Source organism: Artemia sp. Qi Xiang Cuo, chromosome 6, assembly GCF_049724085.1.
Source record: "Artemia sp. Qi Xiang Cuo chromosome 6, ASM4972408v1, whole genome shotgun sequence".
Classification (NCBI taxonomy): Eukaryota; Metazoa; Arthropoda; class Branchiopoda; order Anostraca; family Artemiidae; genus Artemia; species Artemia sp. Qi Xiang Cuo.
The window spans coordinates 73,758,823-73,772,431 of NC_142799.1; the positions used below are offsets into that span (position 1 = coordinate 73,758,823).

At 34.7% G+C, this 13,609-nt stretch overlaps 1 protein-coding gene across 1 annotated transcript in view; it reads left to right on the plus strand.

Annotated features, from left to right (window-relative positions):
* na (sodium leak channel non-selective protein na) overlaps positions 1 to 13,609 on the plus strand; it is a 228,890-nt gene that overhangs the window by 194,125 nt on the left and 21,156 nt on the right. Inside the window, exons 25-26 of the mRNA XM_089091203.1 lie at positions 3,018 to 3,241; positions 5,905 to 6,041. Coding sequence (XP_088947329.1) covers positions 3,018 to 3,241; positions 5,905 to 6,041 — 361 coding nt within the window. The remainder of the gene's footprint in view (positions 1 to 3,017; positions 3,242 to 5,904; positions 6,042 to 13,609) is intronic.

Consider the following 13,609-nt stretch of genomic DNA (forward strand, 5'->3'; position numbering starts at 1 on the left):
AATATAAATATTTCTGACTTTTTATAGATTTTTGGTTTGTTTTCGTTAATACTTTTGATGATAATATTACTCTTTTTTCTTACTTCTGCTTAATTTTCATGCGAATGTAGCTTTAGGTGAAAATAATGTTTGAGTGGTTTTTTACAAGTCACATGTCCTGTTTGGTTTCACTTTTTGCAGATAAAACGGAAAGCCAATCAACCAATGAAATCGCAGAAGAACTTGTTTTCAGAACATCAATAAAATAGTTTTTCTCACTGGCTATTTTATTTAGTTTCTTGTCTAAGAATCACCAGACGGAAACCTAGCTAAATCCTATTGCTTCCAAGTCAATATTATCTTAGAAATCGGCATAGAAGTTAAAATGGGTATTTGAGAAAGTGTTTTAACATTCTTATCTACAAAAACAGGTACAGGAAAGACATCCTGTTTTCAAATTAAATATTCTGTTTAAGTTGATATCATTCAATAAATTAATGAAGTTGTCTTGATTCCTAATCCTATTTTCATCGTTTAGCTATTATGCTCTTAAATATTAAGCTACGTTAATATAATACGTACCTCTGTCAGTTTTTGAATGAAAAATTGATATTGCTTGGTAGTAGCAGCAAAACCATGGTTAGCAGCAAAACGAATTTGCAAGAGGTGCATAATAATGATTTAAGAAAGAATTTAATTTAAAATATATTGAAAAATATACTGCCAAGATTAGCATCATATATGCCCTTTTATTTGTGCATTAAATAAAAAAAAACAAGTTTTTTTACTGAAAGTAAGGAGCGACATTAAAACTTAAAACGAACAGAAATTATTCCGTGTATGAAAGGGGCTGTCCCCTCCTCAATACCTCACTCTTTAGGCTAAAGTTTTTTATTGTTTTAAAAAATAAAGTTGTGTGACAGATTTAAACTTTAGCGTAAAGAGCGAGGTATTGAGGAGGGGACAGCCCCTTTCATATACAGAATAATATCTGTTCGTTTTAAGTTTTAATGTCACTCCTTCTTTTAGTTAAAAAAAACCTGTTTTTTTATTTAACTTCTGAACGTTTTTGAATTAATACAGCTTTGATTTTGGCTCACCGTACATGAATAATTAAAACGAAATTTGCATATTAATTTTACTTTTTTGGCTAAATGGCTATCTCGAAATTTTGATCTGACTTAACTTACGTAACGAATCACGTAACGAATTAACTTACGTAACGAACTTTTATATTCGTATGTTTTATTACGTATATTAGGGAGTTTGCCCCCTAGTCGATACCTTGCTCTTTACGCTAAAGCTCGAATTTTGTTCGAATCACAAACCCCTGAATCACAAAGGCCGATTAATTAGGATAGATAACTCTTTTAAAAGTACAAAAAACAACTTTAGCGTAAAGAGCGAGGTATTAACTAGGGGGCGAACCCCTCATATACGTAATAACTTCTGTTTGTTTTAGGTTTTAATTTTGCTCCCTACTTTCAGTTGAAAAAAACTGTTTTTTTGTTTAATTCCTGATCGTTTTTTAAATAATGCTGGGAAATCCGGCGCCCCATTCATAGAAATGTCCCTTCTCCCAAGGACACATCCTCCATGGCAGGATCCTCCCCCGTAACCCCCTCCTCCAACAACAACCCCCCCCATCAGAAAGAAATCCCTCCTGAAACATCTTTATACTTCCCATTAACCAATACTATATGTAAACAATGGGCAAAGTTCATAACTTCCAGCCCTTCCCCCGGGAACTGTGGGGAATCAAGTCATCCTCAAGAACATATTTATTAGATTTTCGACTATGCTGAACAAAATGGCTATCTAAAAAATTTTATTGGGTAACTTTGGGAAAACGATTTCCTATTTTTTGGGAAAAAATGGGAGGGAGCTAAGTTGCCCTTCAATTTTTTTTGTCACTTAAAAAGGGCACCAAAACTTTTAATTTCCGTTCAAATGAGCCCTCTTACGATATTCTAGGACTACTGGATCGATACGATCACCCCTGGGGAAATAAAAAAAAGCAAAAAAAAACAAACAAATAAACACGCATCCGTGATCTTTCTTATGACAAAAAATAAAAAATTCCACATATTTGCAAACAAGGGGCTTGAAACTTCAGTAGTAAGGTTTTGTGATACGCTGAATCCGATGGTGTGATTTTCATTAAAGTTCTATGACTTTTTGGGAGTGTTTCCCCCTTTTTTCGAAAATAAGACAAATTTTCTGAGGCGTGTAACTTTGATGGGTAAAACTAAACTTAATGAAACTTATATATTTGAAATCAGCATAAAAATCTAATTCTATTGATGTATCTATAAGTATAAAAATTCCGGTTTTAGAGTTTCGGTTACTATTGAGCCGGGTCGCTCCTTACTTACAGTTCGTTATCACGAACTGTTTGAAAGACTATTACTGGAAAAACAGAAAAGGGTAAAAGTCTGGAAGCAAAACTCCTCAGCAAAGTTCTTCAAGAGTATCAGGAGAGAGCTCATTCGAGCACAGTTTTAATTTTTGTCTGTTTTCGTAGTAGCTTTCTTAAACATTAGCCTTGTTTTTGGAAAAGGAAACAACTGATTTGGCCTGAATAAGGCCAAAATACAACTAAATAGAAATTTTGAGATGGGTAGTTGATTTCAAAATATGGAATGATTTTGTATGAAACCTCAGAATTTCTAATATACCACGCCGTGGTGGTGAATTTGTGCTTGTTTTCGTGTTCTTACTGGAGAAGGGAACAAATAATTTGGCCCAGAAAAGTTCAAAATACTACCAAGCAAGAATTTTTAGATAATTATTGGTTTTAAAAACTTAGAATAATTTTATTTGAGCCCTCATAGTTTAAGAAATGCCACCCCGAAGCAGTGCACTCCTGCTTCTGACTTCCACTGTTATTATCATCAAGTTGAGCAGAATCAATTTTTTTTCTGGTTTTTTTTTTTGTTTTTTTTTTTTGGTTTGTCTAGTTCCTTATGTACGTCATTAATTTAACTCTGCCTCACTATACTCTCTGGGGCACTAGTAACTTGGTCTTTTATTTGTAGACAAGCTAATTTTTCGACAACCTCTCGTGGGATCATAATGCTCTTTCGCATTGTTACTGGAGAAGACTGGTACAAAATTATGCATGACTGTATGATTTCGCCACCATTTTGTACCCCTGGAGGGAATTCCTGGGAGACCGACTGTGGCAATTTTAGAGCAGCAATGATGTTCTTTTGTTCCTTTTATGTCATTATCACATATATTGTACTTAACCTCCTTGTAGGTAAGTGAACTTCCAAAATTTATGAAGAGAAGCTTTTTGGGTAACTTGTTATTAGTGATACAGAGGCAACTGACATTAATTTTCAATTTGTTACAGAAGAACACTTTTAAAACGCTACAAAAAACATCCAGTCTTATTAGGGATGTATACTGGGAGGTGGGTGACACGCAGCCCATCATCCCATGATCCTTAACTATGTTGTATTTCTGGGTAATTCTTGTTACAGTTATCGAATGATTTGACTTTTTGTTATTCCCTTTCTCATCGAATTTTTTTCTATTAATGTCCTCTTTTCCCTGACAAAATCATGAGTACATGCTTGAAGTTCATACTAGCAATTGTGTTGAGCCTTTGCTCTATAGATTCACGATCGAACTTCAATTTGATAACCCGCTCAAAAAAGAAAACATATGAACTTGCTTGATGAATTTTATCAAATGTATTTAATGTAGGTAAATTAACTTCGAAAGATTATGTAGAAAGCTAATTATTATTACTAATAGATTGCAGCAGAATAAAACAAGCTATAAGAAAAAATCTGCTAGGCCCATACTATTAATCTATTAGAACATTGAACAAAGGGATTAACAGAGGTTATTTAATGGACTCAAATAGCTACGAAAACCCTGGATTAACCCTGGATAAAACTGTCTTAAAGAACTCTTTATTTCACATTTCTTCATTCAAGCAATTAAAGTAAACTTTATGCCTGTGTGGCAGTGCTATTGCCTTCAAAATGGTTGCGCAAATCAGTCTTTTCAAGCAAACTTCCAAGAATTCAGAGAAGACTAGCGCAAAGTCCTCTATGTATTGAAGTTGCGTTTATTTTAAAGAAGCCTGTCTGAACTAAGCCTTACCCATAATTTCTTAACCTGCATCCCATTCAGCAACGACCAGTCAACGCTCATATGCTCAAATTGTTTGTGAAAATTATAGGCACATGGTACAAAAATGAAAAAAGTTCGCCTTTAGCTATATAGTAGAAATGCAACAAAAATATAAAATAATTTTCTGCTCCTTTTAATAGGAAAAAAGGAATCTTTTAAAGACCAAAGTCAAAAACCTGGGACTACTATGATGCATAAAGTTTCCCTGAAATATTTATTGAATTGTCATCACTGCCGAATGCTTTTTACCCAATATCCCACAATTTTCAATCCAAAAAGTTAATTTTTTTCTGTAGCAGGAATGCAATTCTTTTATAATTTCATTTCGGATAAAGGTATTACAACAAATTTTTCACAGGTTTTAACTCTACTCTTTAGCTGAGATTAAGCTCAGGCGTCCTCTGCCATTACCTAGTATTTGCGATTTTTCAACTTTAAGATAATTACAAAATACTAATTTTTTCGATTTTTGGAACGTTAGAAATTGGAACATAACGAAATTTCCTAAATAGGTTTCGCGATTTCTTTTTCTCGTGCTCGCCACCTATTTTGTATTTGACGTGAATACCAAGTTTTGTCATCCTAGTAATATGTGTATTAGGTTTCGGCTACGGAAAATCAATGAAAACTGTTTCTACACCTGTAGATATTGGTTTGTATCTCAGAAATTACAGTAGATGTAAAGTAGTGACCACGTCAAAGAACTCACCGTATTGATACTAGGGGGGGGGGTCCATCCTTAACTCCAAATTTAATTTTTACTTAATGCTAGGCTGTGGCAGAGGACAGCCAAGCTAATAGGTGTAAAACGCAAATTTTGTCATGCCTTATCCTACCAATTATCGTACGCACGACGTTCACACGTACGACAATGGGAAAGCAACTAAAAAAATGCAATAAAAGTCACAAAAGAGTGACATCTAGCAATCTTAAGCGATTCATACATACATTTATCTTGCTTGTAAAACTTAAGATGGGGCCACGTCTATGTCTTCTTCAAATAGCCAATAGTCATAGCATTGCTTGTGTAGAATGTAGAAGAATTTTAAATTTCTGAGGGCAGGAGCTTTGAACGTCAGATCTTTCAAAAATTCATCTTCTAGGCAGACAAGGGTAGAAAAACCATTTAAAAGCAGCATTCTGCCTCCCTTCTCTTGCTATAAGAAAAGCCCCCTTCAATGTACTGGTCTGTGGCCCCCGGTTCTCATCGAAGATTCCTTTAGCAAGCCCTACATGGGGTAGGCTGACAGTCTTTAGCAAAAATTACCTTTCATATAATTAGAGCTGGCAGAAGTTTTAGCAAAAATTATTCATTTTCTCCTAGGTTGGGTTAAAAATTATTTCGAATATAAACAAGTTTGTTATAAATTGCTGTGAATCTGTCAAAACGAAATGCAAGTTTATTACAGATAGTAGCAGGTTCTGAAAACCTAGTTTCAAAGAGTCTGTTAAAACCAAGAACTATTGAAATTTTTGCCCAACTATTTTCCCTCGAACGTTATACTCAAAGCCAAAAAAGCTAAAATTCAAGCTGCTTTAAAAGAAATAAATTCATATTTTCAATTTGTAACCACTCGAATGGCTTATAGCATTATAAAGGTTTTGTCAAAAATTATCCATGAGTATGTGTAATTTCTCAAATCTAGTGGTTTTTAGATGATTAGACAAGTGATATTCTTGGGCAGGTGAAAACCCCGTATTAACCCTTTAACTTTGTATAATGAAGCCTTACTAACTTTAAAAGTTTCCAGTTTGCTTATAATATATTTTTTTTAGCCATTATCATGGAAAACTTTTCGCTGTTCTATTCAAACGAAGAAGATGCTCTTTTATCCTATGCAGACATAAGAAACTTTCAAAATACATGGAACATGATAGACACACAGCAAAGAGGAGTCATTCCAGTGAGAAGGGTAAAAACTATTTTAAAGACCGAATTAACCTATTTGGTGTTTTCAATAATTCAGTTTTATCTTTCAGATTCTCCATTTTACACAAATAAATCAAACTATCAAACTTTTTTAATAGACACCCAAAACAGAAGCAGGGGGGGGGGGGCAATCTTAAAATTTAATTTTACCTTTTTCTATCTCGTCTGAATTAAAAAAAAAAACTTTCATAACTGATTACATTGCCAACGATCTCAGTTTACCGAATATCACGAATAATCAGACAAAAGATTAGTATGAAAAGGATGAAAAGGTTCTTAAGTTAAAGAGAAAATCAAATGGATGTACAAAAGGCGACTTAAATATCATAAATATAGGACTCAGCCTTACCCATTCCCCCATCATGAAATTTAAAAAAGAATAATTTTCTCATTTTTACGTTTATTCGACATCTTTTCTATTATGTCTAATTGGCCTTTGATTTTCCTAGTTTTTAGTTACTGATGTATACCAACTCCTCAAAAAAATATTAGTATGAATAGGGGAAAATATCAAATACATACAAACAGAGAAAAATAAATTAAAGAGAAAACCGCGCATAAGCAAGAATGTGGGTATTTCCCATTTTCCTCCTATACCCACATTTATCCTGGTTTTCCAAGATCGATGTGTTTTTTATGGTTAATTTCCAAACTCTTATCTTAGTAAAAAGTGGTAATTTCAAAACTACGTAATTTCGTTTGCGTCACATATTTTATTCTACTAAAATCAATTTTAGAAAATCAAATGGACTTCCATTTATGATACTACTTAAATTACATAAAAATAGGACTCAGCCTTACCCCTACCTAATCTTGAAATTTGAAAAAGAATAATTTTTTTTATTTTTAAGCTTATTCGACATATTTTCTATTATGTCTAATTGGTCTTTGATTTTCCTAGTTTTTAGCAACCGATGTATACCAGTTCCAAAAAAAAATATCAGTATGAATAGATTATTTGGAGCAAATATCAAATAAATACAAATAGAGGAAATTAAATGTTCGTAGTACAGTTTCGTACAACCTAAAAAGAAAAGAAAAATAAAAGATCAGGTTTTGGATGTGTCTGTGAATTTAATTACGTTTTCTCTTGGATTAATAAGCTTAAATTTGAAACACGTGTTATTCAATTGCCAAAAATTCAATGGATTTTAAGATGGGAAAAAGGAAACATATGGAACAAGAAACAGCAACAAATAACATTGAAATGCAAACGAAAATGTGACTTAGAACTAAAGAATATCACGATAATTATGTTATTGCGGAGTTTAGAAATTTCAGAAAATTACAGTCGAATAAGGAGCGAGTTAAGCAGGAAAGAGGAATTGAATTCCAGACAGAATTCCTTAATTCAAATGAAATTGCTGACTTGCCACCCTATTACTTTAAACTAAAGAATGAAATGAGGATTATGCCAAATTTAAATATTTCAGAGGGCATAGGTATTAGAACACATGATTTTGAATGAATCCGAACAGCTTAAGTAAAAGGCATAAAAGAAAGTCTGAGGTGATACACGAAAACGAAGCACGAGCGAGGTCTGCGGCTAGATGACATTTGACAGCCAATATCACAACGGATACATCAAATCGTAAATAAAATTTGCAGTTAAAAGAGAAGCAACAGTGAGAATCCCAACGATTTCCAGAAGAAAACTAATCCTAAAAAATGGATGATTCTTTGATGCATTAACAGGAAGGAGGAATTGAAATCAAGCCAGACTTTCTTAACTCAATTGCTATTGGTTATTTGACTCGTCATGACTTCAAACAAAAGAATAACGAATATATATACATATATATATATATATATATATATATATATATATATATATATATATATATCCCCTTTAAACGAATAAGTGTGTATTAATCTAGAACGACTTCCCGCGATTGGCCAAGCGCAGGAGCCCGGCCTCGAAACCAGCTACATAATTTTTTTTGTTCTTAAAACTAGAATATTGACATTTCTGGCCACAAAAACGATCTAGATAGGTCACAACCTTAAGAAAGAATTCGGATTTTTCACAGGGTGGTTGTACCGAGCCTATAGTGACACCATGACATCAAGAAGAGGCTCCCATTGTCTGCGGTTAGAAGACAAGTGACAATGAGAATCAGTCATAGGCAGAGCAATAGCGCTGCCTAAGTAAAGAGCAATATGGGCACAATGTATTTTTTTTAATATTAGACCAGGACATTTCGTATAGAAGGAGTTGCCGTAGAAACTTCAAAAAGGGCTCATTGGAAACAGAAAGGGCCAGTGTCCTTTTTAATAGTAGAAAGTGATGAGAGTGAGTGAGTAGAGAGAGACAAACTCCCTCCCTCCTGACACCCGTCATTTTCCCAAACACATCCAATCAAAATTTGAGATAGCAATTTTGTTCAGCGTAGTTGAAGGGCCCGGAAATTATGTCTTTGAGCATGACAACCCCCCACAACCCTCGGGGCAAGGGCTGTAAGCTATGCCCTGAGGACATATAAAGCTTTTATTGAAAGGGTGCCTGACAAACTTCGCAGGGGGCTCATTGGATTGGTAGTTGGAAGTTATAATGCCCTTTTTAAGAGTAAAACTAATCAGAGGACAGATACCCCCCCCCCACACACACACGCACGTCGTATTTTTCCGAAATGCATCTGATAAAAATTTTGAGATGTCCATTTCGTTCAGCGTAGTTGAAAGCTCCGGAAATTATGTCTTTGAAGATGACACCCCCCCCCCCTAGCCCTCAGGGCAAGGGTTTTAAGTTATGCCCCCAGGGCCTATAAGGTTTTTATGGAAAGAGTGGTCATATAAACTACGGAGAGGGTTCATTGGATTAAAATCTTCTAGTGCCCTTTTTAAGAGTCAAAAGTGAATGGATGACAATCAGCCCCCCCCCCCTCCAAGCCTATCATTCCCCAAAACATGTCCAATCAATATTGCAAGTGTTATTTGATTCAGCATTGTTGAAAGGTCTCGTAATTATGTCTTTGGGGATGTCAACCTTCCCACAGTCCTCAGGGTAAGGGCTGTAAGTTAGGCAATTCGTTCTTTGTTTACAACTAATTAATTAAAAAAAAACTTTTTCGACAAAATAAGTTTTTCAAATAAAAGTAAAGAACTCCATTTAAAAAAAAATGAGCAAAAATAAAATCAAATAATCTACCAATTTTGAAACTTCCACAAATCAGCATCGATGAATAAATGAAACCCAGAAAGAGCAGAAACTACAATAAATAACCGAGTCAAACTCAAAACGAGCAGAAATTAACATAAGTTGGGCTCAAAACCCCTATGCCTTCCCAAGGCTAGATCATAATTTGGACTTTACTGAAAAAAAATATAAATGTTTTCACTTTTATATCTTTAAGACATCAAATAATATTAAGATTTTGATTACTAAATATCAGTATATGTATATTAAATTGACAATGCACATTCATTTGTATTTTTTTTTCAGTAAAGTGCAAATTATGTTCTGGCCTTGGGAAGGCATAGGGGGTTTTGAGCCCAACTTATGTTAATTTCAGCTCGTTTTGAGTTTGACTCGGTTATTTATTGTAATTTCTGTTCGTTTTGGGTTTCATTTATTTATCGATGCTGATTTGTGGTAGTTTCAAGCTTGGTAGATTATTTGATTTTGTTTTTGCTCATTTTTGTTTAATGGAGTTCTTTACTTTTCTTTGAAAAACCGATTTTGTGGAAAAAGTTTTTTTAATTAATTTCTGCTCACTTTATATTGACATAGTCTATTCAGGGAACAAAAAATACTTTAAATCTTTTCGTTTTTTTAAAGATTTATAGTTTGGCCTGCCATTTGTATGCTGGAGAAAAAATTTCATTAATTTTTAACAACATACACCCTCTTAAAAATCTGGACACAAATAGAAGTGTTTAATTTAGTTTCATACCTCGTCTAGTTGACCTGAAATGGATAACTTGGTACCATTCGCAAAAAAAAATCTGTTTACTTTCTTTGATAGCTTGGATGCACTTACACTATTTGGATTTGGTTAAATCTGAAGAGCAAAAGCAGCCCCAAAAGTTTGAACATAAAACCCTCAGTCGTTCTTGGGATACTGCTGAGATGCCTTATTGGGAATTAGCATTAACACAGTACATTTTGATTTAATCTTATGGCAACATTGATTTTTTAAACATAAAGTCAAATGGGAGGTTTGACGTGGGAGGAGGATTAGTTTTCCTCCAATCACTTTCGAATATTAAAAAGGATATCAGCCCTTTCTAATTTTAATCGAATGAGCCCTTTTCGAAGTTCCTACGACAACTCCTTCGATACAAAGTGCCCTGGTCTAAACAACAACAAAAAAATAATCCATTATACCCACATCGATCTTTACTATAAAAATGTCAAGCTTTCCAATTACTTTCGACTATTAAAAAGGGCACTAGGCCTTTCGATTTCCAATCGAATGAGCCCTTTTTGAGTTTCTACGACAACACTTCCTATAAACACCTTATATGCCCCCAGGGCATAAATTAAAGCTCTTACCCTAAGGGCTTTGAGGGTGGTTGTCATCCTCTAAGAACTAATTTCCAGAACTTTCAACTACGTTAAACAAAATGGCTATCTCAAAATTTTGATCGGATTTGTCTGGGAAAATGGTGGGCGTGAGAACGACTTCCCGCGATTGGCCGAGCGCAGGGGCCCGGCCTTGAAATCAGCTACATAATTTTTTTTTTCTTAAACCTAGAATATTGACATTTCTGGCCACAAAAACGATCTAGATATGTCAAAACCTTAAGAAATATAAATGTTTTTACTTATATAACTTTAATAAATCAAATAATATTAAGATTTTGATTACTAAATATCAGTATATGTATATTAAACTGACAATGCACATTCATTTTTATTTTTTTCAGTAAAGTACAAATTTTGTTCTGGCCATGGGAAGGCATAGGGGTTTTGAGCACTATTCATGCTAATTTCTGCTCGTTTTGAGTTTGACTCGGTTATTTATTGTAATTTCTGTTTGTTTTGGGTTTCATTTATTTATCGATGCTGATGTGTGGTAGTTTCACGCTTGGTAGATTATTTGATTTTGTTTTTGCTCATTTTTGTTTAATGGAGTTCGTTACTTTTCTTTGAATAACTTGTTTTGTGGAAAAATTTTTTTTAATTAATTTCTGTCCGTTTTATATTGACATGGTCTTTTCAGAGAAAAAAGAAAATAATACTTTAAATCTTTTCGTTTTTTTAAAGATTTATAGTTTGGCCTGCTATTTGTATGCTGGAGAAAAGTTTGCAGCAATTTTTAACAACATATACCCTCTTAAAAATCTGTGCACAAATAAAAGTGTTTAATTTAGTTTCATACCTCGTCTAGTTGACCTGAAATGGATAACTTGATACCATTCGCAAAAAAATCTGTTTACTTTATTTGATAGCTTGGATACACTTACACTATTTTGATTTGGTTAAATCTTAAGAGTAGAAGCAGCCCCGAAAGTTTGGACATAATACTCTCTGTCGTTCGTGGGACACTGTTTAGGCTTTTCGTTGGGAGTTGGCTTCAACACAGTACGTTCGTATTTAATCTTGAGGGATCATCTAGTTTATAAACAAAAAGTCCAATTAGATGGAAGGTGTGAGAGGAGGATTATTCTCACCTTCACTACCTGTGACTATTATGATAAGAATCAGTCCTTTTCATATTAAATCGAATGAGCCCTTTTCGAAGTTCCTACGACAACTCCTTTGATACAAAGTGCCCTGGTCTAAACAACAACAAAACAAATAATACATAATACCCACATCAATCTTTACTATAAAAATTTCAAGCCTTCCAATCACTTTCGGCAATTAAAAAGGGCATTAGGCCTTTCGATTTCCAATCGAATGAGCCCTTTTTGAGTTTCTACGACAACACTTTCTATAAACACCTTATATGCTCCCAGGGCATAAATTACAACTCTTACCCTAAGGGCTGTAAGGGTGGTTGTCATCCTCTAAGACCTAATTTCCAGAACTTTCAACTGCGTTAAACAAAATGGCTATCTCAATATGTTGATTGGGTGTGTCTGGGAAAATGGTGGGCGTGAGAGGGGCGTTAATCTTTCTCCAATCACTTCACAACTATTAAAAAAGGCACTAGCCCTTTCAATTTCCAATCAAATGAGTCCTTTTGAAGTTTCTACGACAATGCTTTCAATAAAAACCTTATATGCCCCAAGGGGATAACTTACAACCCTTGCCCTGAATGCTGGGGGGAGGGGGTTGTCATCCTCAAACACCTATTTTCCAAAACTTTCAACTACATTCAACAAAAATGCTATCTGAAAATTTTGATTGGATGTGTTTGGGGGAATGGTGGGCGTGAGAGAGGGGTTAGTTACCGCCAAATTACTTTCAACTATTAAAAAGGGCACTAGCCCTCTCAATTTCCAATTGAATGAGCCCCTTTTAAAGTTTTTACGACAACTCAATCATTAAAAACCTTATATGCCCCCAGGGCATAACTTACAATCTTTGCCCTGGGGACTCTGGGGGATTTTTCATCCATATATACATAATTTCCAGAACTTTCAACTACATTAAACAAAATGGCTATCTCGAAACATTGATTGAATGTGTTTGGGGAGATGGAGGGCGTAAGAGGGGGGTTAATTACTCTCCACCCGCTTTCGACTATTAAAAAGGACAATTTCAATTTCCAATCAAATGAGCCCCTTTTGAAATTTTTACAACAATTTTCTATATAAACCTTATATGTCCCCAGGGCATAACTTACAACCCTTGCACTAAAAGCTCTGATGGGGTTATCATCCTAAAAGACCTAATTTCCAGAACTTTCGAATACGTTGAACAAAATGGATATATAAAAATTTTGATTGGATGTGTTTGAGGAAATGGTGGGCGTGAGAGGGGGGTTAGTTTCCCTTCAATCATTTTCGACTATTAAAAGGGCACTAGCCCTTTCAATTTTCAATTGAATGAGCCCTTTTGGATGTTTTTACAACATCGCTTTCAATAAAAACCTTACATGCTCCCAGGGCATAACTTAAAACCCTTGCCCTGAGGGTTTTTGGGGGGATGGGTTGTCATCCTTAACGACCTAATTTCCAAAACTTTCAACTACGTTGAATAAAATGGCTATCTAAAAATTTTTATTGGATGTGTTTGGGGAAAAGGTGGGAGTCAAAGGGGGGTTAGTTACCCTCAAATCACTTTTGACCATTAAAAAGGGCACTAGCCCTTTGAAATTCCAATAGAATGAGCCCTTTTTCAAGTTTCTACGACAAACATTTCAAAAAACCTTATATGCCCCCAGGGCATAGCTTATAACCCTTGCCCTGAAGACTGTGGGGGGAGTGCCCTACACAAAGGTATAATTTCCTGAACTTTAAACTGCGTGGAACAAAATGGCTATCTAAAAACTTTGATTGGATATTTTTGGGGAAATGGTGGGTATAGAAGCGGTGTTAGGTGCCTTCCGTTCACTTTCGACCATCAAAAAGTAGATTATCTATTTCAGTCTCCAATCGAGGGAGGACTTTTTGAAGGTTCTACGACAATGCGTTCAGTAAAAACCTTACCCGCCCCCA